Below are 26,829 nucleotides of genomic sequence, written 5' to 3' on the forward strand. Positions count from 1 at the left end.
TTTGGTTATTCGTGTATTTTATTTTGTATTTGAGTGACATCACGATCACCGGAACCCGGCTTTTATTTTGAAAACAGTTCTCACACGCTATTACCATACAAGTACCGCAAAGCAGTGGGTGTTTAGTTTGACCGTGTTTTGAAGTCGATGCTGGCTTGACTGCAGCCCATAGGTCCATGCTGCAGCCAGAGCCTTAGCAGCAATTATCCGTGGATTATTTTTTACAGTGTGCTTTAATTTTGTTGTCTCAAGTAGGGCGTCGCGAGCTGCGCGGGTGTAGCTGACTTTTTATTCAGTGTTTCTAACAGCCGTTGCGACCACTGCACCTACCAACGAAAAGCCGTGTCGCGGTCCATCTCAAGGAGGGAGGCAACTGTCACCTCTGCTTCTGCTGAATACATCATCGCCCGAAACTGACAAAGACATTCCTCATGGTTATCAAAGAGAAGCAAACCTGCAAACTACAGATATAATCTAGCAGCACGCTAACGTACCGTAACTGGTTAGCTGAGTTGGCTACGTGAAGAACTTTGTTGGCAAGCTACCGTAATCAATTCTGGATATAAGACGCTATTTTATCTCCGTGGGTCTGGTCAAAGTTCCAGTTAGACGTGGTCTTTGCTGTCCGAGAAACCCGGTAAATGAGATAAATGGGGGCATATTGCGATTTGAAGTTGCAAAAGTTAGCTAAGATCTAGCTAGCGTGCGAGTCTGCGAGACATGCTAGTTCTGAACGTGACTCACTGGCTGAAGATGAATGTATCGTATCGCAGCATCGGGTGTTGCCTTGCTGTCGCCCCTGCACTGACACGCTGCTGATGACTGGTTTATGACAAGAGAAAATACATTTGTGTTGTCTCCTGTCACACCTGGGATAAGAAGACTCGATATCAGTCGCCAACAGCCCTTGGATTTGTTTTAAAGATTAGTATCATGGGATCTCTGAAGGCTCTCCAGGAGTGGTGTCGGATACAGTGTGAAAATTACAACGACGTTGATGTACGAGACATGTCAACGTCCTTTCGGGACGGCTTGGCGTTTTGTGCCATAATACATCGCTACAGACCTGAATTAATGTAAGTAACATGGCGTAACTCCGTCACAGCTAACCCAACTGACATAACACAAATAGGCAATTTCAAAGAAAATAGTTTAAACAGTGGTTCAAGTTCACTGTAATAAACGCTGTTTTATTGAAGCTGGCTGCAGGGAAAGGTGGACACACCTTTTTAGATGTGTCAGACTTCTAACATCAAATACAAATTGTTTTTAGCCACTTTGATAATTTGTAGCTATGTTAATCTATGTAGGTCTAAACTCAAACTCGGTTAACTCATCTGTGCCCTAGATTATTCCATTACTCCATCATTTTAAGGACTAAGCCATTATGTAAGGCAGGCTCCTGTCAACAAAGATTAGAGGTTTGCTCTTTTAAATCCATTTAAAGAAGAAAGCTCTCTCAAAACTCTGCATTAGAACAGCTCAATGAGATATTGCTGGTGGATGAATACCTTTAGCAAGAAAAAGAATATGCCAGTTATGTTGCATTTATTAATGAAGTTGATGATATTATATGTTTTTTTTGTATTGTCTTGGTGGTATGGTTTATCATGTAAGCAAAATGTATTATGGTAGTCAGTGAGAGGCCAGTGTGCTGTGAGTAACTCAGACTGACAAGCCATGCCCTGTCTGTAACAACACCCCCCTCCTCTCTGCATTTTACACCTACACATACAGTAGAGAAGCTAGCACAAAACACTACCCCAGTATCAATGTGACTAAAATTACCATTATTAAAGGCACAAGGGTGTTATCACATGCAACTGTTTTGGTAGAGACAAAAAAAAAATCCCCCACTCGCATACTATTAACTATTTCTAAGAGAGTTTAACCAGCGTTTGTTCAAACATACCAAAAAAGTGTGGCGTGGGGAACGGCCCCTCAGTTCCATCTCTGTGTCCAGAATAGATAGGCGAATCATTTGATTTGACAGGTTTCCATGCTATGTATATAGACAGTCATAGTACATGATATACAGTACAGAAACTCTGACCTTCATATGACTCACATTGGACATGCGTTTCTATGGAAAAGCACCAGTCCTGTGTAGTACAATGTGGCTCTGTGTAGTCCAGCTGAAAGTGCACACTGCACAGCATCAGGATTAGTGGTTTGATTCCGTGTGAAACAGGCCAACAACTCTTATTGTTGTTGGACAGTTCAAAAGCATTTAGCAATTGACATGATGTGTCCCTCCTTTGCCTTGGAGGAAAAATTGTGATGTAATGGAATGTTTCTAGACGACAAACAACAGCTTGTCCATTCTGCTCAAGTCTCAGGTGGTCCTCCTGACTTGTGTGAGCAAATTGGACCACGCTTGGCTGGTGGAGGTCAAGCAAACATTCACTGGAGCAGTCACGGAAGGACAAGTCAGTGAAGTGGAATATATCTGCATACTCAGCTTCACAGCAGTAAAGCTGAAAGTAAGAGCGCGGACAAATCCTAAAAACCCAGCTTTCGAGGTCTGGCTTTTCACTTTGTGTCCCAGCATGCCTCCTGCCCCTGTTCAGGCCTCTGTGTATCTACAGTGGCCCAGTGGAACCCGCTCTGATCCAGACAGACAGTCCGTCAGGCTAATCTGCAGATGAGACCTCAGCCTGCCAAACTGCATTTAGCTCTAACGTTGGGTCAGGCCATTGTAGCTCTGCCCTGCGCTGTCGGGCCAGTGTATTACTCTCATCGAAACACATCATACTGATGCAAAGGGGAGACCTAAATAAGTACAGCAAATGGCCTTATCTGAATTACAGCTCAGACCAACTGTCCTTCAACCCAGTGGATAGGGAGGAGATATTGCTGAAAGATATCCTCCATGGCCTAGTTAACCAATGTGCATGGGACAGTGCTGTCTAAGTTGCATTTAGATCAAATTATGTTCATAGGAAGTTTGTGGTGAAACTTTATCATGCAATATAGCTGTGGAAATACTCATCATCCACAAATGTTTTGTACCAATATCCATACTTCCATACTATTTATTATGCTAGAAAAATATTTAGGATGTCCGAATACATGCATGTCAAATGCAATATGCAAAAATAACAAGATGCCCCAATTGTATGTCTTGGGCCCCAAGACATACAATTGTCTTTTGCAGAATGCAAACCAGCATGCTTTAGTATGTAGTACTAGTATAGTAAAACAAAAAAGTATTTGATTTGGAATGCGAGGTGGGTTACTTTGACTTTTTTTTTTTTTTTTTTTGTAATGCACTTGTTTTTCTCTCTCTACTAAAATCACTGATTTATTATGTATTTTGAAGCTACATCTTCTATTGTCACGACATTGTCACAGAGAATCCCAATCCTGTATTATCCAGCACGAACGCTTCCGTCTGACTGAACCAGATATAGCAGACATACCGGCTCTCCCAGGTTTTTGGATCATGTGGACGTCTAAATGCCTGACACACTCACTGTACACACACCGTTCCTCAGCAGTCCTCCTTCCCAAAATAAACCTTGGAGCGAGCGGGACTCTGAGTCACAGTGAATTACGTTCAGAAGATCACACACCCCACTGTCTGTCCTGTCAAACTAAATTGAACTCAAAACTGTTTTGGCAATACCTTTTTAAAGTTATTGCAGGTTCCACTAGGGCAATGTCAATATATCTGACAAAACAGACTTGTTTTGACATGATCTCTTGACTTTATAGCTGCTAGTCAGTGTGTCTGTGTGTGACTATGGGAACTAGATTACAGGGAACAGAGGTCACTTTGTGTGGCTCCAACACACAGCTCATTCACAAGGTTTTGCCATCTTGAGAGTTCCACATGGTCACCGGGGTCGTGGTGTTTTTTTTCTTTCTTCCGTAACACGGTTGTCCTGCCAACCGGACACCTTTTGTCAAAATACATACACAGACTTACGCACTCAACCACACACTTTCATCCCAGGACACCTCAGACATTTTCCAGTTTTTACTACAGGATGTTTACTGGTGAGAGGCCTGGCCCATTAGTTCCTCGCTGCAGGCGTTTTAAAGCACAGCCTTGTAATTATCAGCCCATCACTCCCCGTTTCATGCAGCAGCTCCCTTTCCTTTTTGTACTGGCTTTTTTTTTTCACGCTATATGCAACATTTATGTGCAGTTTGGGACCCACTTGTCAGCTGTGGTAGACCGGAAGCTGATCTGCCCATTGCCACCGTTCCTGTCTGTCACTCTGTCAAGCCAATAATAGCTTTTTGATGGTTCATAACATAAGTGGAAATGGGTTGACAAGCTAAATACAGTACCGTTCTGTATCAGCAGCATGGCTCAAACAGTGATTTCTTTATGGTGTTCTATAATCTCCATCTCCTGATATAGAACGAGATGCCATGGCTTGCAGGCTGTATAACTGTACACACTGACTGACCACCTGGCCTTCTCAGCTCAGCCTTGTTTTGAATTTAAACTTTTTTTTCTCCTCCTTTCTTATCATTCCAGAGACTTCGGCTCGCTGTCTAAAGAAAATGTATTCGAGAACAACCAACTGGTGAGTCAATTTTACAGGTGCATCTTTTGAGGTTTCAGCACTCATAGGATCTTGCGCTGCAGTTTGCTTTAATGTATTGAAGTTGGATTTAAGAGTTAATTAAAACAAATAATAAATAACGGGGGAGACAAATTGTTAAAAGAGGGTTAAATAACATAAAAAACTACTATATGTCTAACCCTTAGTGTCAGGTGTGGATGTGGTAACTGCATGCGTTTCATTCGGCTGTAGAATAATTGAGCTTTACAATTCATTAAATTTGACTCTGTGTGGAGAGAATTGTAACGTCAACTGATGGTAGCCTGTCGAGTGAAAAGAGGGAGAGTGAAGAAGCCAGAGCGTTCAGGGTTATAAACAAATTCTTGACATAATCCTGTGGAGAGACCGTGTATGGAGGCTTTCAAGTTCAAAAGTGCTGAATTTGCAGCTTGTTAAAAAAAGTAAGTGGGTTGAAACCAGCAAATGACTTTTTATTTAATCTTACCCCTGATGGGTTTTTCCACTTTCTCAGCAAGCCAACAGAACATTGAGGGATGAAATGGGAGTCTCCTCATTTCAGTCTGAGCTAATCTTTGGCAACTCTTTGCTGCTGTTTACGTTCTTTGTATCCAACAGCTTTTAGGGAGAGTCAGGCAGCTGGTGGAAGCCCCAGAGACAAAACTCTGTGTGCTGGCTGTCATCCGGGTTTTAAACAAAAGCATGTAACTCACCGTATATGTAAGGCCTACGCCTGAGTAATTTATCAACATAAATTAGAAAACCACTTCCATCACCACAGTCCTATATGATTATAAGGGAGCCAGATGCGAGCGCCTTCATTGTTGTCTCATCTACTATTACATTTATAATACCTCCTTCATACTGGAGACCTTTGTCTATTTAACAAGTAGCTCTTATTGACCTTGCTCATATCTGACTGCTGTCTCAGGTGGATTCCTTGTTGCCACCGGAATACACTCTTTCTTAATCTAAGTCTGCCATTGTAGTTCTGCACACATTACTGCTAACTGTAGAATGGCACTGACAAAATAATGTTGGTAAGCAAAGTTACTCTTAAGTGTCGGTTTCAGTTCTCGCTCACATTCTGTCATGTATTCTGTTTTCTCACACTCCCTCTTGCACAATGTGTGAAAAGTCTACATTGTGAAAAGTGAGTTATCGTAGCGTGCCATGCACAGCAAGGTGACATTCATTCAAAAAGGAACTTGGTAAAAGTCAAAGGATACCAGGTGCATAATGTACAGCTCCGAAAAAAATTAGGAGACCAGTCTGGATATTTCTTCAATCTCCATCTCTACATTACTTAACCCATTGATGACGGCTGCTGCGCGATGCCACATTGGCTCTCCTGCCTGATGCTGCATCGTGCAGCATTATTACTTTATCTAATTTTCATGGCATTCCCAGCATTGAATGCACTGTCATTGGTTCAAATACACATGAGGTGGGTTTTGTTGATTTTTTTAAGACCACGTGACCACCCAAAAGTTGTGTGGTTTGCCGAAAATCATGTCAATCAAAAAAATTAAAAATTAAAAAAATAATAAAAAAAATACGCCAGCTATGTCGGCGACAGAACAGTTAGTGGCGTTTGGTGCGCAGAATCAAGGTCTACTATAGACTACTGACGAAAATCACACAACACATTGCATCTATTTATTAACAATATTTAATAAATTTTTAATTCATCTAATTTTGACGATTTTTAGAAATATTTGTTGGTTTGTAAGCGCTAGGGGAGCATGTTTAAATAAAACATGTGAACCTTAACTTTTAAATGTATTTTATTTCATGTTTCTATGTGCTACACAGGCTTAGATATTAAGGTTTTGGTAGACTTGACAATTCGTACTATTTTTTCAGAAAACCCTCAGGCATTAAGGACATGCATCCTAGATTGCCATAGTCATCAATGGGTTAATGTAAATGCTCATTAATGACAATATATTTTCCGGAATTTGTTAGAAATATTGTTGAGAGTTTATGTTGCAAAACCGATATGGTCATTCTACTGAAACATATGCATGTAAATAGTAAAACGAGAGACACTGAACATTTGGAGTCGTCTCTTAAATTTTTCCAGAGCTGTATGTGACTCCAGGTGGCTAACTGACACTTATAATATTCACATCTATTTGTAAATATCAGCTGTTTGCACTCTGCAGATGTAAAGCTGATGTCATCAACCAATACAAACAGCAGGAGCAGAGGTCTGCGCTGACACTCATTTTAGAAACAACTACTGATTTGATCTATTTAATCAAAGTCATTGCAATGATCAATAGAAATTCCTGGTAATCAAAGGGTCAGGCCTGTATTCAACAGAGGTCTGGGGGAGGCTCATGAAGGCAGGTCAGATGACCCTGACATGTTTGACCTGCTTTGTTGTCTGGAAGGAGTATCACTCATCAGTTACATCCTGACTTGGTCTTAATGCAAAGAGCCAATTCCAATCCAATAACATATTTTTTATCTGAACACTTTATCAAAATATATCAATTTCACTTAAAATAGGTTAATTAAAACTGGGCTTATTGGGATTTTCAAAATCTAAATTGGCTTTATTGGCCAAGTATGTGTACACTTACAAGGAATTTGACTCAATGACACAATTCCAAGTATATTTTTCCACAAGGATTGCAGAGTAGCTGTTTTGTCTTACAATGCATTTAGATTAATTTAGGTTTAGTTCCACTTTGTCCAAGTGTAGCATTTGACGGCTGGATTATTTCAGTGTTGAGTGATTGCCAGCGATTGTATCCCTGTTGTTGCATAACCTTACCAACTCTCTCATTTCTAACTTCCAATCTCCGCTGCAGTGGAATTTTTCATTAGACTGATGGTTATCCTCAAAGAACATCACATTACCTTATGAGCAAATGACTGATATTTTGGCAGCAAAATTGGATTATTAAAAACATTTAGTGCTGGTCTGTGAGCTATAGAAACTAAGCATTTTCCTTTGTGTCATGCAACATAGAATCTTGTCTGTCCTCAGTTTCTGCATGTTCACACAGAGACAAATAATGAACAGTTGAGTTAACATTCATGGTATGAAGTAACTCCACTTCCTGAATTAAAATTTGTCTTCCCAAGTGTTTTTCGAGCCGTCCGTTTGTTGTTCTCAAAGCCTTGAGAAGGATTATATTTGAAAGCAACAGCAACGTGCCTTTCAATAAACATTGTCCCAGTTATCCGGGGTGATCCACAGACCTCACTGTCAACAGTTTCCATTGCAGTTACTTTATCCCCTAGGAGATTCCCAAAACCAAATTGGATCGATGAGACACAAAGAGTTGAAATATTAATGAGCAATCCTAGTCTGCTTGAGTTGTGCATAGTCTGATATCATCCTCAAACCAGTTAGTTTACCTGGTTTAAGTATTGGACAGCAGTTTGAATAATCACGTAATTCAGATCACTGCCTTTGTGTTATATTTGTGAGTAATAATAATTATTATAATAAGGTATTGGCATGCATGGAAACACTATTTAGTGTCATGTCTCAGCCTCTTACTTAACTACCTATCTCCTTCCCTCCGTTTCCTCTGTCTGTGCGTCATCCTAGGCTTTTGAAGTGGCCGAGACACAGCTGGGGATTCCAGCGCTGTTGGACGCAGAAGACATGGTGTCCATGAAGGTGCCTGACCGGCTCAGCATCATCACCTACGTCTCTCAGTACTACAACTTCTTCAACAACAAGTCTCAAGGTGGCCACATTAATATTGCATTCAGATGGATTTCAATGAGAACAGTGTCCAATTGAAGCGTAACGTTTTGAGTAAAATGTTGGGTTAATGTCACAATTTTGTTCTTAAGTATATTCATCGGATGATTTTGACTGATGGAAAAAGCTCACTCTTACCCTGTTCACCATCCTCATGATCTCGGAGCCATACAAACTGTCCACCCTCTGCACGTCTTAAGATGGAGCACCTTGTATAGCTTTTGGGTGTGACAACAACTGAGTTAATGAGTTTATTTTATTAACTGATGACTCCCTTTTTCCACAGCAAACCCCCCCTGTCTGAAAAGGCTTAGTACTGTCGGTCACAATGAGCCAGCCCAGAAAAGGCCTCCGACCCCTTTGGAAGACAAAGTGGTTGAGCCTGAGGTAAGAACAAGACTTGGCACCAGGAGAACACACAGAGACAAACAGGAATTCCACTGTGCACGTGTTGATTATCACTCTTTCTTTTTTTTTTGTCTACATTTAATACCCATAAAAACTGCTTTACTGGACTACATTATTTCTGTGTGATGCTCTACTGGAGCTGCATGCTAGCAAGCTGTGTTTTTAAAATTAATATTGTGAATGTGGTGTCCTTTTTAGGGCCTGGATAAGCACACAGAAAACTTACATATTTATCTGGTAGTACATAAGTGTGTATCTGAAGCCTTGGATCATCTCGGTGCAATTCTGCATGTGCTCTTTGGGGGAATGAAGTCATCAGATTTGTACAATACAACTCCCACCCTACCATTTTTGAGTTCAACAATATACAATACCCGCATAAGTATTTTAGAAGGACCACTTCCTTTTGGTGGGCTTTGTGTTGTACAGCAGAGGTAGCGCAAGTCTATAAAGATAGCCTTTGTATCCTGTCTCTCTTTTCTTTCGCATGCCTTCAACTTCTTTCCTCCATCTCCATACTCCCATGTACTGGCATCCTCAACCCCTCAACTTCACCCCGCCCCCCCTTCCTATTCAGATGGAAATCCATTCCACTCCCTCCTCTTCCTGCTCTTCTTCCTCCTCACATCTGATCCCCCCTCCACTCTCTGGTCCTGAGCCTAGGCAGTAGGATGGGGGTGGGGGTTGGGGTGGGTTGGGAGTTGAAAGCAAAAACGGTTAGGTCAGTCTTTTTTAAACCATCTCTTGCACATAAAAAGACTAACAGAATCCTAACACTGTGTGCCAAGTTTTGGAATTCGCCGCTGCTAACCCCCTTTTTTTCACATAACACCAAATAAAAATGCCTAAAAGCAATTTACCCATCCTAAATATCTATTATATCCAAGATATGTGACTTCCTGAGCCTCTAACCCAAGCTGTTTGGATATTCTTACTAACTTATCGGTACATGCAGTACATTTTTGTATCAATTATGATGATGTTTTGGACTGAAAAGGAAATGCAGTAATAATGACCCATATTTTTTTTTTAATGAGCGGTAGATGTAGCTAGCTTAGCAGAACGTTCATCCACATCCTGAAATCCTGACTCCGTGTTTGATCTCCCCCCTCCAACATTACTCTCCATCTGCCCTGACATCCCCCCGACGTCTCCTCTACATGTATGTCTCCCTCCCTGTCAACAACACCAGCCGAGCCAGGACGCTCAGACAGGTGTAGCGGTGGTCAAGCGCAGCACGCTGAGCAGCACCTGCGCCGCCTGCCAGAAACATGTCCACCTGGTGCAGAGGTTTCTGGTGGACGGCAAGCTCTACCATCGCAACTGCTTCAGGTGAACTACCACTACTGTCTACCTGGGTTATATAGACTTTTTAAAGGAATGGTCCAACTTTCCTTTTTTTTGCTTGTTGCCTCACTCTCGGGTACAAGACAAGGTTACATGAACCATTCTTTCAACTGTGTGTGCATTTTTGAAGAAGAAATGGGCAAAGGTTACTCATCGCAAGTTAGCTCAACTTAAATACTGGTAGACAATGGGAAGTATTAGCGTGCCTACGCTGACAGTCAGAATATAAACTTGACAATATTACTCAAAAGTACTGTGTTCGTGTTGTAACTTGTTTATTTACTCTGTTGTGTTGTGCAACTTGTGCTCTATATTTTTTGCACGATATGTGATTGTAGAATCAAATACATACCATAAGGAAAACGATAAAAAGGCACGGATAGTTAAAGGAATGGTCTCTGTCGTTGTAGGGAATGTTTGCTGTACATTACCATATAGTATATGTCTAATTTCTTTGAATTTCCCATGCAAAGGTCAGCAATGTGATTATCTTTGACTCGCTTATCTTACTGTTGTCTTGTGTCATTGTTGTCTCAGGTGCATAGAGTGTCACAGCACTTTGCTTCCGGGATCCTACAAATTAGGGAGCGACTCTGGAGCTTTGGTCTGTACACATCACCGTACAAGGCATGCTTTAGCCAATCAGAACGGCCGGCCAGATCTTAGTAAGAAACCAGTGGTGGTTCAGTCTGAAAGGGTCGGTCGCAGCCTAACTCCTCACACCTCACCCGCTGAGAGGGACCAGACAAACACTGCTTCTCCAGCAGGCCCAACAAACGCCGCTGACATGCCGAACAATGACTCTGAAACAGTCACAGCTGTAACAACAAATGAAGCAGACTCTTTGGAAGAAGCCAAAGAGACTGAGGGCAACGGAGAGACAGAGGAGGTACCACGGCCTTCTTCTCCTCCCAACCCTTTTGATGAGAGCGACGAAGAGGAGGAAGAAGCGGAGAAAGAGGAAGAAACTAAAACACCAGCCAAATTAACGACTAATGGGGACATCCCTTCTACGCCTGTTGATCACCTCCCTTCTACTCCTGTTGATCACCTCCCTTCTACGCCTGCTGATCACCTCCCTTCTACTCTTGCTGATCACCTCCCTTCTACTCCTGTTGATCACCTCCCTTCTACTCATGTTGATCACATCCCTTCTACTCCTGTTGATCACCTCCCTTCTACTCCTGTTGATCACCTCCCTTCTACTCCTGTTGATAACCTCCCTTCTACTCCTGCTGATCACCATGAATGTGCCAGTCCACCTGTACCAGCACCCCGCCGGGTTCCTGAACCCACCCCTCCTCCTCGACCTGCCCCACGGGTTCGGCTACTCCGTACCGGAGACGGCCCTACAGTCGGTGCGTGCTCACTGCAGAATGTAAATGTTTTTTGACGAAAATGGGATCTACTGAATATTCACCTTGTCATTTTACTTGAAATCACAGGTGAAAACCGGAAGCCCGCGATTCCTCCCAAACCAAGAGAAAGATCACAGTCTCCTGGAAGGTAGCTGAACTTCTGTTAAAGGTGGAGTCAGGGATTCTAGAGAAAAATTCTTGTCAAAATCCTTTTCTGTACTGTGTGCACACAAACATCTGGTGTTAATACAAAGCCAAGGCTCTTTAAACAGATGTAAACAACAATGTGGCTCAGACTGACAAACAGTAGTTGGCCACAATGCTATCAATATACAGTAGGCTAAGATTTATCGCTATGAAAGTACAGATAACGTGTTTTTAGTAGTACTGCAGTGTAGCAAGTGTGACAATAAGTCTCAAATAGGTATTGAAGCCAATCAATTATCGTCGATCAGTAGCTTAGCCTATATCAATAGCATTGTTGCTAGCTACGGTGGGTGGGGTCTTTGTTTACGTACCCGTTTACAGGGCCTAGGCTCTGCATTAACACCAGATTTTTATTAAGCGCACACCGTACGGTCGGGTAGCCAATCTTATGGAGAAAATTCACTGATTTTGACCAAAAGTGATTTTGACAACAGTTGTTCTCCTATCGCTGACCTTTTGAATGCCTCTTTTTCTGTCCATTGCCACCATTTCATCCTCCTTAATCATATCATCATAGTATCTCTTTGTTTACAGCATGTACTGTGGTTGTTTGACCCTCCATGTTTCCATGTGGCTATATTGTGTCGTCTTCCCCTCTATGGAACCCTCCATCACTGTCTTGTCTATCTCACTGTCCAGCCTGTCCAGTGGCACCCATAAACCCAAAGACCCACCTTGGCTCGCCCTGGTCCAATCAGAATCCAAGAAGAAGAAAGCCCCCGCCCCTCCCCCTGCCGGACTGGCAACCCCTCCCAATACAGCCTCTGTGTCCTCTCTCAAAGGGGAAGGCTCCAGACCCAGCACGCCCCCTCCCAACCCATTCGACGATGACGACGACGATGAAAGTAATGAGGTAGAGGAAGAGGAAGGTAATGAAGGAAGTGGCGTTCCACCAACGGTTGTGGCCAGTCACCCGTGGTACCGCATCACTCAGGCTGCCGCCGAAGGGACCGGTGGAGACACGGCCCCTGCTGGTGGAAGCTCTTCCCGCTCCTCCAGTCCTGGGGGAACCAAGGGCAAGAAACGGCCGGCCCCTCGAGCTCCACAGACACCGGCAGGAAATCAAGGTCAGTTCGATCAGCATCACATTGAAGGAAGCTCATACTGTGTTTGTCATTATATACAGGGATAACATGCAAGGATATCACCATACTTTCAGCTTTTATAAAAGGCAGATCAACATAAATAAACTGTTATTTAATATTTAGTTTAGCGACCTTGATCTTCAGCAAGTTCCATGCATGCTTTATTGAATTGAGGTCATATGATAGACTTGGCCAGTCGAAAACACGAAACCTTCTGGCCTAAAAATCATGTGATTGCTTTGTCCACCGGGATAGCATTCACCATGAAGCTGGACAATCATTCTAAACCAAATCTTGCTTGTTAAACAGACATGATATCCATACATTTATTCCATAGTTCTAAAGGATTCTCGCTGTACTATTTTGCAAACTATCATCCTGCCTTTTTGTCCTTGGGGCTTTCCATCTTGTGGTAAACCTCTGAAGTTATGCTGATGTAGTTGTAGTATTGTCCTTTTGAAAACTCAACAATGAGTCAGCTACATTCTGTGAAGTGTTGATGCAGACTGTCTTCCACTACACCTCATCAGTCTTCTTTATTCTACAAGGTCCTTCATATCTGAGTTAGTCAGTGTATACTTGCTTCACAACAATGGACCAAACAGTTGGTGTTGACAGTTGGCTCACATTGAGGGGCAAATTCAGCCTGAACCTGTCACATGTTCAATCAGCTTTATAACTTGACTATAAGAAACTATGAAACTAAATATACCCTACAACATTGCTGTACAGTTTTCATATTTAACGGGCTCCAAATCTTAAACAGGTACACCTCAAAGTAAAGTAAGGTAAAACATAAGTGTGGAATGTTGTAAATAGATGTTCATTGTTTTTTTCTTTTTTTCTTTTCTCCATCCTCTCCCCATTAAACATTTTCCTAACCACTTTATTTCATTCCTGCTCTATTTGCTCTCTGTTACTCACTTAACTTTTTTTCCACTTCAGCTCTCTCTCACTCTCAGCCTTCCTCTTGCTCTCCCTCTCCAGCTCTGAGCACAGAGAGCCTGTCTTCTGGTTCAGACCACAGCTCATCCCACCCCCCGTCGGGTGGCAGTGCCAGCAGCGACCAGCAACACGCCTTCACCAAGAGTGTGTCGGAGCCTTCCATCTGTTCGCCATGCGACTCCACAGCTTCCGCTTCCTCCTCCTCCACCGAGCGCCTGCCTCATCCCTCCCCGAGCCCAGGCCTGTCTCCTATGACTTCAACTGCCAGCTCTGCTCCTGCAACACCGCAGACCAGCCGCAGCAGTGGGACCAAAGATACAGGAGGCCTTCCACCACGACCAAGCCCATTGGCTGCAGGAGCGGCCCCAACGCACAATAAGGTAAAAGGACCACCATCAAATGAAACAACGTAAAGCAATAAACTTTAGCACATTATATTCCAGCTGTACCTCTTTTCCTAATTTAAGCGGATCTGTAAGGAGAACCCGTTCAACAGGAAGGCTTCCCCTTCCGGAGCTAAATCCAAAAGCAAACCACCTAAAGGTCCTCGTCCAGCCAGACCCCCGGCCCCTGGACACGGCTTCCCTCTTATCAAACGCAAGGTACAAAAACCAAAGACAACATATTGTAAATATAATATTGTATGCTTCAGCGTAGAAAAATGGGGAAAAAAAATTACATTTTCTGTGTCAAACACAAAACAAGTAGTACTCAAATGTTTGGAACATGTATCTAGGTGCAGTCAGATGAGTACATCCCAGAGGAGGACATCCACGGGGAGATGAGTCAGCTGGAGAAGAGGCTGGATGAACTGGAGCAGAGGGGAGTGGAGCTGGAGAAGAAGCTGAGAGACAACCCTAACGGTAACGCGTCACACATTTTAGTACACTTTCTTGCACAGATATGAAACTGTCTCCACAAGCAGTGCATAATGATACAAATATTACTAAAATGGCTGCTTTGATTTAAGAGGTAAAGTCACCTAGAGAAAATGGGGACAAAAAAGACAAAATCCTAGAACAATACATACTAATGGAAACATAACAGACCTATCTTTGAGATCCTCTCTTGTGTTTTCAGATGAGGATGAGGAGCGCATGTTGGTGGACTGGTTCACTCTAATCCACGATAAACACCTATTAGTACGACGAGAAGCTGAGCTGGTCTACACGTAGGTATCACACTGCAGCATGGGGCAAGTGTTAAAAGACTTCAGTGCTTATGGGGCATCTCGTGGGCTGAAGTTGAGTCCTGCTCATTAATGGCCTACTTATTTAGTATAGAGTGACTGTGCCTCGAGATTTTAGTTAAAAGCAGGGCTAGTATGAGATGTTTTTGTTCTGTTGTTATCCTTTTTTAAAAAATTAGATACATTATGGATTTTAGACTTTTACAAAAATAAAAAATAAATTCAATTGGAGCTTTCCTGTGTGTGTGATGTTATCTGTGACTGTGGCTCACTGCAGATCAAAACAGCAGAACCTGGAAGAGAGGCAAGCTGACGTGGAGTATGAACTGAGGTGTCTTCTCAACAAACCAGGTGGGTGTGGCCCATATCATGTTGAGAGAAGGTATCGACTTTGTTAACATATAATGCTTGACTCATTATTATTAAAGGTATTTTTTTGGGCATATTTATGCTTTATTGATAGTGTAGAGACAGAGTTGAAATGGGGCAGAGAGGGGAGTGACATGCAGAGAACGACCGCGGGCTGGAATCGAACCCGGGTCCGCTGCTGGCCGAGGCCCATGGGGGGGGGACGCCCTACCAACTGAGCTAAGGGCGCCCCCCATGCTTGACTCATTATTAAGAAAATGACTGCAACCTACTTTTCACCTGCACATCCAGATTATATCACAGATAAGCTGCTGCATAAGTTGTTATTCATATTCAAAAAGGGTTGTAGAAATACAGTACTGTGTTCAGCTTTCCTGACAGGATGGTAGATGAAATATGATGTGAGATTATGCTACTTACTGATGCTTTACTGTTAATTACTGCAAACTGTATGTATGCCATTTGAAAATCACCATTACTGGAACTGAAAGAAGACCCAAATGAAATCTTTGATTAGGATCCTTTTCCTTCCTCAGAGAAAGACTGGACGGACGAGGACAAGAGTCGGGAGCAGGAGCTAATGGCTGAGCTCGTTACCATCATCGAACAGCGCAACCAAATTGTCAACAACATGGACCAGGACAGGCAGAGGTAATCAATGACTGACAGATAACTGTGTAATATCTGCACTGACACCCCACAGTCTATTGATCTGTCAACCACCAGAGATCTAACAGTCATTTTATCACAGGGAAGAAGAGGAGGATAAACTTATGGAAGCTATGCTGAAGAAAAAAGGTAGGACGAGCATTTGTAGGGAGTAAAACATTATTTAGATGAGAAGAGTCATCAAACAAATAAAATGTGAATGTTGCATCTCTGATTTTAGGACCGATGTGGATCTTAACTTCATTTTCTTTTTTTCTTGTTTCATTCTCATCAGACTTCCATAAGGAACCAGAGAGTGAGCAGCAGCAGCAGAAGAAGAAAAAAGGGTCTAAGTTCAAACCTATTAAAGTGCTCAAGCGGCTCAGCCATAAAGGAGAACCAGGCAAGAGCCACAGCCCCCGCAAGGACAAAACGCCATAGAAAGGACACATTCTCCTCCAAGAAGATATGAGACTATTTTAACAAGACTAAGGCCAATAATTTAAAAATAAAAGGATGACAAAAGAAAAAAAGTCGAGAAGATAAGATGAGCTCTTCTTTTAAAGTGTCATTGATGACTGAAGTGCAAACAAAAATAGACTCCCTGCTCACATCTTACTTGCGTCAGTGACTATTTTCAGTTGCCTTTGTGTGTTTTTAAAGAGACGGTATACCAACTCAACTGCTGTAAGAACTGACTTCTTTGTAGGCTTTTGCACATTTCAAGCCAGAGAATTGAAGAGTGGGGTTTTAAGTCACTGCACTGGTTTGTTTTATGTTGCTTCACTTTCCTTGCAGTGCATTGTGTGTCTGCCCTGTGGGCCTTTGTCAAGGCTCCGCAAAGGTGTGAATAACTTGAGCTGACTTTGTGTTTAGTCAGTTGGATCCAAGTTGATCTCTTAAATTTATTGAGTTTTTAACATGTTTAAACTTCGCTCTTCACTCACACTCCTTAAAACATGTCTCATTTGTTCCTTGAATCTAAAGGTCATTAGATGGATATCTGGGAAGGGTTTATGTCATGTTTGGTTTAGAACCTGTGGTACTAGTGAAAGTGGGATGTTTTTTTTCTTTAAGTTTTGCAACATCTACCCTTGAAACGCTCAACCAACAATGGATACCCAAAGTCTTCTAGCTGCTATGTAATGATCGTTTGTGGTTACCTTATTTTATTTTAAATTTTTTCTTCAGTGATAGTTTTGCGATGGTGTCATTTGTGTAAATGCATTTTATCAAAGAGGCAGATGAACATAGAAACAGTATTAATGGCAGAGTATGTGATCGAAAAAACAAAGTGCCGGACTCAAAATCTGATATATAAAAAAAAAAGTAAGGTCTGAGCAGAGCATTGCAGTAAGTATTACACTTCAGATGTTTTGTTCGAAAGGGTATCAATATGAAAGGTCACAAATGCAATAATGAATATTAGAAAAGGCAGTATTTTAACAACTGTAGAGAAGTTTATAACGGTTTTAACAATTGGGGGAACCTGAATTTTGTGATAATTAATTTATATTTTACAATGTCTTTCTGTATGTTCCCATGTTTTGCCTTAAAAGTGAATAGGAAAACATTTGACTGTGCGAGTGCCATTTATTTAATTGCATAAGTGGATGAGTTTATGTAAATGTTTGTCTCTCATTCTCTTCCTGTTTTGTTGTTAATGTCTTGTATTTGTCCTCCATTCTAAAATGGTAATCTCTGTCTTGTCTGTGTTTCTGCTATGTGCCTGTCCAGCTGAAACCAAGGGCTTTTTAAGCACCACATTTCTGTCAGCTACACATTGTCCCAAAACAGCAGCAGGATTGTAAAAAAACATACTGACACTGGAAGGCGGAGGAATAAAAATAACTTGATGCAAGTTAATGTGTCCTAATGTAATGCTTTCCCCACCTGATACCCTGAACACACCTGAACTGCTCATACAGTCAGTACCACTCTCATCAACATCACACGTGAACAATTCATAATCTGAAAAGCTGTATTTCTTGTGCCTGATTTCCAAGTGTTCAGTCAGTGGCAGGGCGTCTTCTCTTCCCCCGTCTCCTTCAAGTCGAAGTTTTCTGTTCCACAGGCATCTCGGTTCCCTCAATTATCACAACAACTTTCTTGATTCTGCGGGTCTTCTCCAACCCCTCCAGTTGTCGAATTCTCTGTTATTGGAGTCACAGCACAAGTTGAAGTGCAATTGTAATTGAGGGAGAATAAATAAGAACCTCTCCCTCTCAGCTTGTATGAAATCTGAAACTCAAAGTCTCTAATGCCATGTCTAGGATCAATTTACATTGCTATTTATCTTCCTGTCAACCTCTAATTATATTGTTGAAAGGAACATCACATTTAACATACAGTCATACATAACGATAAATCAATGAAACAAAAACCCTGTGTTACTAAAAGCCAGGACAGCATAATAACTTTTTTGAGCCAACATGTAGAACCATGGCTTCTTGTTTACCTGGGATATCTCGCTGTTGATGATGCCGATGTACTGCTTCTCCTTACCCAGAGAGGCCATTTGATCCAGGAACTGTCTCCTCTCCTCTATCTCATCCACAACTACAGAGGGGGGAAAAAAACAAGTTTAAATGTAGGCTCAATAAAGGGGCACTGCGTGTATTTAGCAGGTTAAATAATTAGGAACATTTGGTCTCTGTTACAGCTGTATCTCTTATACACCATATGTTTATGTGCAGTCTGCCTCACCCTCCTGATATGGGTCTCTCTCCTCTGGGTTCTGACATACAGGCATTTTTCGGGACGATGAAGCTGTGGGCTCCTCCTGTCCCGTTGCAAATATATTCTGAAGCCTCTTCTTCTCTTTCTCTGAATCTTCTAGAGTGGAAGACAAGTGACAAGAAATAAGACTGACTATTTCTAAGGATGCAGAATCAAAAAAGGATACCCTGATTTAGGAATGATGAATGACCCACAGTAGAGGTAGACCTATAAATCAGGCCGATAGATGGCATTTTGAGATTATCGGGATTAGGCCGAAACCTACACTCATAAAGCCTGTTAAGAAATTAAAAAAGAATCACTGCAGACACTGCCTTGTCAGCACTTTTAGAAATATTTTACAGAGCCAACACCAGGGAAGGTCAAGTTCCATAGAACATTTAAATTTTCAAATATTTTTCTGTGTAATTTTAGTTAATTTTGTTCCTCATTTGTTATTATTATAAAAATGTTGTTTGATCAAATGCAAAACAACAACGTGATATTGGCATTATATATTTATGACCTGCTTTCAAAATATTTGCATCTGCCTTTGAAAAACCCATATTGGTCAACTACTAATCCAAAGTAAATAGCAAGTCTTAGCAGTTTAGGCTTGTCAAAAACACATAAAAGCAGAATTAATAGTAACTGTATAGCCTTCCAGAACATACTTATAGGACCAGGATGGAACTGGTCTCTGACGTAGCTGTTCCCAGAACGACAGGACTCTGCACTGCGTTTCTGAGGCTTGGCTGACAGGCCTTTCTGGGTAGATTTAGTGGGTATAAGAGAGGTGGAAGCTGCCGAAGTAGGATCAGTGGTCAGTGGTAAAGCCGCTCCGTCTTTGGGGTAAAACATAAACTAATTTAAAGTGAAGAGTTACTGTTGAAATACAAAATGAAGCAATGTTAAAATGTTGATCATGATAAATTGAACTTACTCTTCAGGCATTCATTGACCCTTTTTATCTGGAGGTTGGTGAGCCTTGATTCCTGCATCATTACTATATTAGGACCAGGAAACAGAAATATCTAAGCATTTACAATAAAAAACGCACACACACACTTTTATGTACTGTATCATTCACACACCATCAACTCCTTCTATGTGTTTCTCCTTCACACTCAACTGTCCACTATAATAAGTCAACAAGTGTTTAATCTTACATCTCAGCATTCCCTGGGTCTCCTTGCTGTACTGGCTGGCTCTGGGGTTGTTCCACAGCCCCCCACCGACTCTTCTATGTGAGGAGGCCTCCATCTGCAACTTCAGAGACACACAACAATGATCCACCATCCCTGGCGATTCAACTAACATAACCTCTCTGTTACAGCTCAGTTTTCATTTGTGAACTTGATCCAATCTGTTAACAGAAAGGCAGGCTGTGGTTGGAGACAACGCGGCTCTACAGACATTGAATGACAGCAGGTATATTGATGCACGTGATATGCGGAGATTTTCTGATTCACAGCTGGGAGGTCAACATCCAAATTCATCTTATTTAGGTGTAACATTATGTCAAAATAAAGGGCAAAAAACAACCAGTTCAGTTTGTATATACCAATATGTCCAAAAACAGCATGAACTAAATTCCTGATGCTCTAGGCTCAGAGAGACACTACTGTCTGTGATTTTACTGGATGTGCCGTTCATCACTGGGCTATAGCTAAAATAGTGTTTACATTAGCTTGGTGACCTCTCTGCTAGGTGGCTAACAATAACAGTTGAGTGGCCACAAGTTGACCCTATAAGAAAAAGTATGACACGACATGACTTGACAAAATGATAGATAACTTACTCTTAAAATGTTTTTCTTATCCAAAGTCCTTCAAAAACACGTAGCAAAGGGGTATGGCTAATTTCATTTGTCAGGCTCATTGGGACAGCGGCGTTTGTCTGTTGCCATAGAAACCTAGAAGCGCTTCTGTGAAGCAGCATACTGTAATGAGCTGTAGGTTGGTCTGGCTGTGCCACCAGATGGAGACAAAAAAATATAGCCTAGGCCTATATTGTGGATCATGCTTCCATCAGCTGCCGCTGATATTGTGCAAAAGGAAAGTGTCAGCGTGTAGGCTACACACACACCCCACCACAAAGTTTGTTATCATGAAATGGATTAAATCTGGTGATTCCAAATGAAAAAATAATAACAATAGGGCAGGCTACAGTTATGTTTATCTTTATTCTGCTGCTACAAATGTTTATTTTCCCCACAGAGATTAGTCATCCACATCATATCACTTAGCCCAAAATTAGTAGGCTATTATAAAAAAAAAAAGTATAGACTACATTTGTATAGGCTACAAAAAGGTGATTATTTTTGGGTGTGTATTGGGTGTAATAGCCTATTAGGCTACATGTTTTACATTTCCTATTAAAAGCATTTTGTGGTAGTCTATCTCCTTATTTAAAAAGGAAACCAAATGAAGCATCATTATCACTTCTGATGAGATCATATTGTCAGAAGGCCTTTGGAAGTTAACCCTTCCTGTATAGGCTAAATGAACTAATGTGATGTGTTTTTTGGTGAAGAGGAGTTTTGTTCACTCTGACCACCACAGTTTCCAGCCTGTGTGGTGAAGGTCCGGTGTAGTCGTCACTGAGGGAACGTAAGAGTCTTTATCAGTAGTGGGCTCCTCATCGGGGATCAGCAGCAGCCAGGAGGCCATTATCTGTCAGAAGACAGCAGCCTGCTTGTGCCGCATGTCAACAGATAAACAGCGGCCAGACTATAATCACCCTTCACACACAGGTCTTCTCAGAAGTCAGAGCCGCCATGACTTCAAGACACAGACGGACCTGTACATGTGTGTGTGGAGTGTGTTCAAACTGTTAGGTATTGGCTTGCTCAACAAAGTAGATTGGTTTTATTTGTAGACTTAAAAGCTCAATCATAGTCAATCACTGTATGCTACTATATGTCTGTTTTTGAGTTATAGGCCTACCAACCTGCTCACCTGTTTACAATTTCTTACTAATATGTGTGGTCTGTATGTTTATAATATATTTTCAGATATGTTATTCACCGTTCGTGCACCAACACAGTTGCTCTGTGCCAAAGCATGCTTTATCAGATAGTGGTCGGACATGACCTGTACTTGTGAATGAAAAATAACACAGAGATCCCTGCTTTACTATGCAGCCTCACAAGTTGATCTATTCTATGAAAATGCAAGTACATTTTGAACTGGTTCAATTTAATTTCAATTTAGATTTTATTTTTTATTTTATTTTAAATAATATTGCAGTATTTTAATATATTGTGTTAATTTTCCATCATTAAACATGTTTTGTTCCTTATTGGAATTACATTTTTTAAATTGTCTTTTATCATTAAGATATTTCAAGTGAAATGTCACCCGTTCTGTATAGGCTATTATTTGTTATATTATTTAACAACTCATATTAAGTTTTGAATGTCTGTTTAAGTTTTTTTGAAGTGCATTTTTTTCTATCCTCATGTAAGGCACTTCAAATGATCTCTGTGTTTGAAAGGTGCAATGCAAAAAAATATGTTTTATTCCTAGGCTGTGAGTGTACTGTAGCTATCAAAGTGAGAACACAAAATACAGAAAGCCTTACCTGCAACTTACTTAAAATAAAATTATTTGTAAGTGAATGATCATCATTAGGCCTATAGGATTTTCTTTTACCAAGACATCATAACTCAAGGCATAACCTTCATTACAATTGTGTTTAAATTACTTTGGTTAATAACTGTTCATATTTCATGCCAATGAACTACTTTGATCACAAGTTTTGAATGCAGTTTAGTCATCAGGCTTCAGCAAATGTTGAAGCTTATTTCCTTTTAAAGAATTAAAGGACTTAAACATCATATTAAAATTAAATTAATATTCAGTGATTGGTCTGGATACATAAGAATGATCCAGTTAAAAAAACACAAGTTCCGTGGTGAAATGACGTCGATTTTGTTTTGTTTTTCCAGAGTTGCTCTGAAACCCACAGAACAGGAAGACAGTGAGTTTGAGGTTAGATAGTGGACTTTTTCTTAGTGATTGTAAATGAACAATCTTAAGGCATAAAGAAAAAAGAGACGGCCAAGAAAGTCAGGCTGATGCTCCACCTCCTAACGGTCAAAACGTACATGAAAAAGAGAGATTTGAAGTGAGACTCGCAGCTGACAGAGATAGACAAGAGAGAGGAGGGAGAGATAGCAGTAATGGAGAATACCAGACAGTTTTAAGAACCGGTTTCTGCGGCCCCCGTCAGCGGACTGTAACTGGGCAGAGGGCCCTGTTGAGCTGGGGTTTGACTTTTTGGTTGGTTAAGGGTAGGATGGCCGTGTAAAAAAGATATAGACAGAAAAAGGCTAAACAAAGAAAAAAAAGAGAGAAACTTCACTTGAGTTGCTGACACTGTCAATCGGAGTCATATCAAAGTGCTTGATGGCTGTTACACAGGCTGTGCTACCTTCCTTCAGCTCCTTCTCCAACCTCGCTCACTCCAGCGACAATATGAAAGTGAGTATCGAGTTCACTTCAGTTATTCGATTCCTACACACTGACAAAACAACAGCTTGATTTGAATAGTGTCTGGATGAACCTGAAGATATTACGGCTATAAATCGTATGTCATATCTTAGAATATCATGAAAGTAATGTTATCCTTTGCCTTGTGACAAATGTGTCTGTTTTGCATTAAAATACTGAACTTTCCACCTGCCAACGAGCATCAGCGTTGTATAGTTTCCTATGTGTTAACAGGTAAGGAATATCCTGTATTTCTTAAGCAGGTGCGTCAGTGAGTAGCTTTCTATCCTGCAAATAGCTCTTGCATTTAAGATATACAACAAATCAGTAGATCAAACCCATATTCTGAGTATGTGTTTGTGAGCGCTCCTGTGCTTGGTATGCACTTAAAAGTTTTATGTTGAAATCTTGCTCTTGTTTCTGTGGAAGTTGAATGCACTTATTGTAAGTTGCTGTGGACACAAGCGCCTGCTAATGTCATGTGAAAAGGGTGTTTAAATGGAATGTAACCCATACCTAGAACAAGGTCTGCAGAAGGTAGAATTATGTTTTTACTGAATGATTATTCGTATGTCAGACTCATAAAGAATAATAATAACAATAATACTACTACTACTACTACTACTACTACTACTACTACTACTACTACTACTACTACTACTACTACTACTACTACTACTACTACTACTAATAATAATAATAACAATAATAACAATAATAACAATAATAATAATAATAATAATAATAATAATAATAATAATAATAATAATAATAATAATAATAATAATAACAATATATTCGATTTATATAGCGCTTTTCTCAAACTCAAAGCGCTTGAATAGTAGACCAAGTCTAGCTGACATGGCAATATTTCACTGGTTACGATGCACAGTAAGTGAAGTGGGACAAAATCCACAGTACCATAAAACATGACTGTGACTTATATGAGGCTTTTACAGTCTTAGTTAGACAACTCAAGCTGGTTTGTTTGAAAGAAAATCGTTCTAGTACAAAATGATCCTCTCTGCGTTACCACAGACAGTGTTTGCTTGCTGAGCCACAGAGGAGGGAGTACAACACATAGTTTTGTACTAAAAAGACTGGCAAATGTTAGATATAAGCTTGATCTGATTAACACTGAGTGCTGTAGCCCTCACATTATTTTCAAATGAACCCTGGAATATATTTTTGCACTGAACAAGTATTCTGACTTTTTTAGATCACTTAAACTGAAACTGTATTAGGAAGAGATGCAGCCAGCATGTAACAGACTGCAAGAAAAAAATTGTGAACCAATTTTTTAAAATGCAAATTGTGGAATGTCATTTTCTAAAAAGTTTTCCTTGGTGTTCTTTACTTCAACATGCTCTCCAACACCTTCTAGGTGTGGAAGTCTGAGGGTGGCGCTCTCCCTCTGGACTCTCTGAGCAGCAAGCTGTCACCCAGCAGCAGCTCTGAGCAGCTGCAGGTCTCTCAACAAATGACGGAGGAGCTTCTGGACGACGACAGCCAGGCATCCTGGGATATTGAGTTCCTGCTGTCTGATTGGCGCAGCCCATCTCCTGACCTCAACCCCTCTCTGGACAACACTGATCATCATCAGCAGCAGCTCCCACAGTTAGACCCCAACAGAGCGTACCAAGAGGCGGCCATGTTTAAGGACCAACCGGGACAGGAGCATCTGCACATGAACAGTGGCGGAGGCCTCATGGCGGAGCTCCTGTCCCCCGCTGAGACCCAGACCTCAATCCAGCCAGAGCTGTACCACCATGGTTATAGTAACAACCAATCAGGTCCTTCTGCATTTCCCAGTCAAATTCATGTGGATCAGTTTGGCTTCCCTACGGGAGGCAGTATGGAGAGGCACAGCAGAGGAAACCTCAGTAAAGTCCCATCGTGCGACTTTAACCCTTACTATCCCCTGCAAATGCCCTCCATGGTGACCTTTCCCGACAGCCGGTTCATACCACCACAAGCTGTGACCTCTGACCCTCGACACTACACTTACATGCAACACTTTCATAACCACAACACCGGCCTTTTTGGTGACTACACCCACACTCAGTCCACTGCTCACCTGTCACCCCATCACCAGCAGCCCATGCTGGTTGGACCACAGCTGCCCCCTGGTGGGGTGGAGGGGAAGCGCGGTCGCAGGCCAACAGGGAAGAAGAGACCTGCCGTCCATAGCTGTGAATACCCCGGCTGCAGCAAGACCTACACCAAGAGCTCCCACCTCAAGGCTCACCTCCGCACCCACACAGGTACACCACACCGACTCTAAAACCGAAAATAACAAAATCAGTCCCAAACTTTCATGAAGCATTTCATGCATCTGTTTTGATAATAACCATCTGTTTCATTGTTGCCTGCTCAGGGGAAAAGCCTTACCACTGTTCCTGGGAGGGCTGCAGCTGGAAATTTGCTCGCTCAGACGAGCTGACACGTCACTACCGCAAGCACACGGGCCAGAAGCCCTACGAGTGTCTGCTGTGTAAGAGGGCCTTCTCCCGCTCTGACCACCTGGCTCTGCACATGAAGAGACACACCTGACGCTTACACTCACACACACATACACACTAGGGCTGCAACTAACGATTATTTTGATAATCGGCTAATCTGTCGATTATTTTCTCGATTAATCGATTAGTGTTTTGGTCCGTAAAATGTCATAAAATAGTGAAACATTTTGATAAATTTTCCAAAGCCCATGTTGATGTCCTCAAATGTATTGTTATGTCCAAAACACACAGATATTTCAGTTTACTGTCATAATAGGATTAAAGAAACCAGAAAATATTCACATTTGAGAAGCTGAATTAAAAAACTGATTAAAAAATTATTCAAAACGATTACTCGATTATCAAAATAGTTGGCGATTATTTTAATAATCGATTAATCATTGCAGCTCTAATACACACACACACACACACACACACACACACACACACACACACACACACACACACACACACACACCTCTGCCATTTGAAGTACACACATAAAAGGTAGAAGACTTATGATGACTTGGATATTCTTTTAAAGTTTGAATTGAATTCTGACCTAAATCAGTAAAAATTAACCTATAGATTTAGAACCTCAGCTATTAAAGGTGGAGTCAGCGATTCTGGAGAGTGCTTTTTGAGAAAACACTTTTTGTCAAAATCAGTAAAAATCTCCGCATGATCCGTACTGTGTGTGCGCAGAAAAATAATCTGGTGATAAAACACAGCCTGGGCTCTGTAAATGGGTATGTAAACAAAGGGTATGTACACAAAGGGGGCCCACCGTAGCTTGCAACATGCCCGTTTACAGAGCCGAGGCTGTGTATTAACATTGTATGTCTTTTTTTATACAGTGCATACACAGTACCGACAGGTAGGGGACTGTGAAGACATATTTCAGAATTTGACAAAACACGTTTTTGACAACAATCATTCTCCAGAATAGCTGACTCCACCTTTAACTAAACGTGTTTCCAGTGTAAACTTCCAATTTGCCTGGTAAACAATACAGGCCCACATTTGTAATTACGGTAGTGGTGGCATTAGAAATAATTTTGTACATGACAAATTAACATTAAAAGATTACTCCAGTGATTTAGCATTTCAATCCGGTGATCGTCAGACTCACTGTCAAATGGACAGTTTAAAAATCGTAACTCCCCTGACCCCAGATTTTTTCAGACTTTTTTTTCACCTGTGCAGCAGTGCTCCCCGAAAGCCTGTGAAAACCCACGTGCATGTGTGTTATCCTTTAACGTGACAGTCTAGGTTTCAGTAACAGTAAGG

The 26,829-nt window shown here is 41.4% G+C and overlaps 3 protein-coding genes across 3 annotated transcripts; 2 read left to right on the top strand and 1 right to left on the bottom strand.

Annotated features, from left to right (window-relative positions):
• The first annotated feature begins 120 nt into the window (after positions 1–120).
• On the top strand, positions 121–17,677 carry micall1a (MICAL-like 1a). The gene is made up of 16 exons (XM_080029243.1): positions 121–1,076; positions 4,493–4,541; positions 8,110–8,251; positions 8,555–8,655; positions 9,869–10,008; positions 10,561–11,381; positions 11,469–11,529; positions 12,228–12,655; positions 13,619–13,998; positions 14,086–14,220; positions 14,355–14,481; positions 14,699–14,789; positions 15,085–15,158; positions 15,713–15,827; positions 15,928–15,974; positions 16,120–17,677. The coding sequence occupies exons 1-16, from the start codon at positions 934–936 to the stop codon at positions 16,263–16,265; spliced, it is 3,000 nt and encodes a 999-aa protein (XP_079885369.1). The 5' UTR covers positions 121–933; the 3' UTR covers positions 16,266–17,677.
• A 195-nt stretch (positions 17,678–17,872) lies between these two features.
• cUnh22orf23 (chromosome Un C22orf23 homolog) lies at positions 17,873–19,805 on the bottom strand (the record flags this gene model as incomplete). Its single annotated transcript, XM_080028854.1, has 6 exons — positions 17,873–17,977; positions 18,283–18,383; positions 18,531–18,659; positions 19,217–19,387; positions 19,486–19,548; positions 19,712–19,805. 6 exons carry the CDS (start codon positions 19,803–19,805, stop codon positions 17,873–17,875), a joined length of 663 nt encoding a protein of 220 aa, XP_079884980.1.
• Positions 19,806–22,954: 3,149 nt separating this feature from the next.
• klf1 (Kruppel like factor 1 (erythroid)) lies at positions 22,955–25,591 on the top strand (the record flags this gene model as incomplete). Its single annotated transcript, XM_080030140.1, has 3 exons — positions 22,955–23,029; positions 24,423–25,302; positions 25,416–25,591. The coding sequence occupies 3 exons, from the start codon at positions 22,955–22,957 to the stop codon at positions 25,589–25,591; spliced, it is 1,131 nt and encodes a 376-aa protein (XP_079886266.1).
• Between the last annotated feature and the right edge of the window lie 1,238 nt (positions 25,592–26,829).

Source organism: Ammodytes marinus (assembly GCF_949987685.1).
Source record: "Ammodytes marinus genome assembly, chromosome: 6".
NCBI lineage: Eukaryota > Metazoa > Chordata > Actinopteri > Uranoscopiformes > Ammodytidae > Ammodytes > Ammodytes marinus.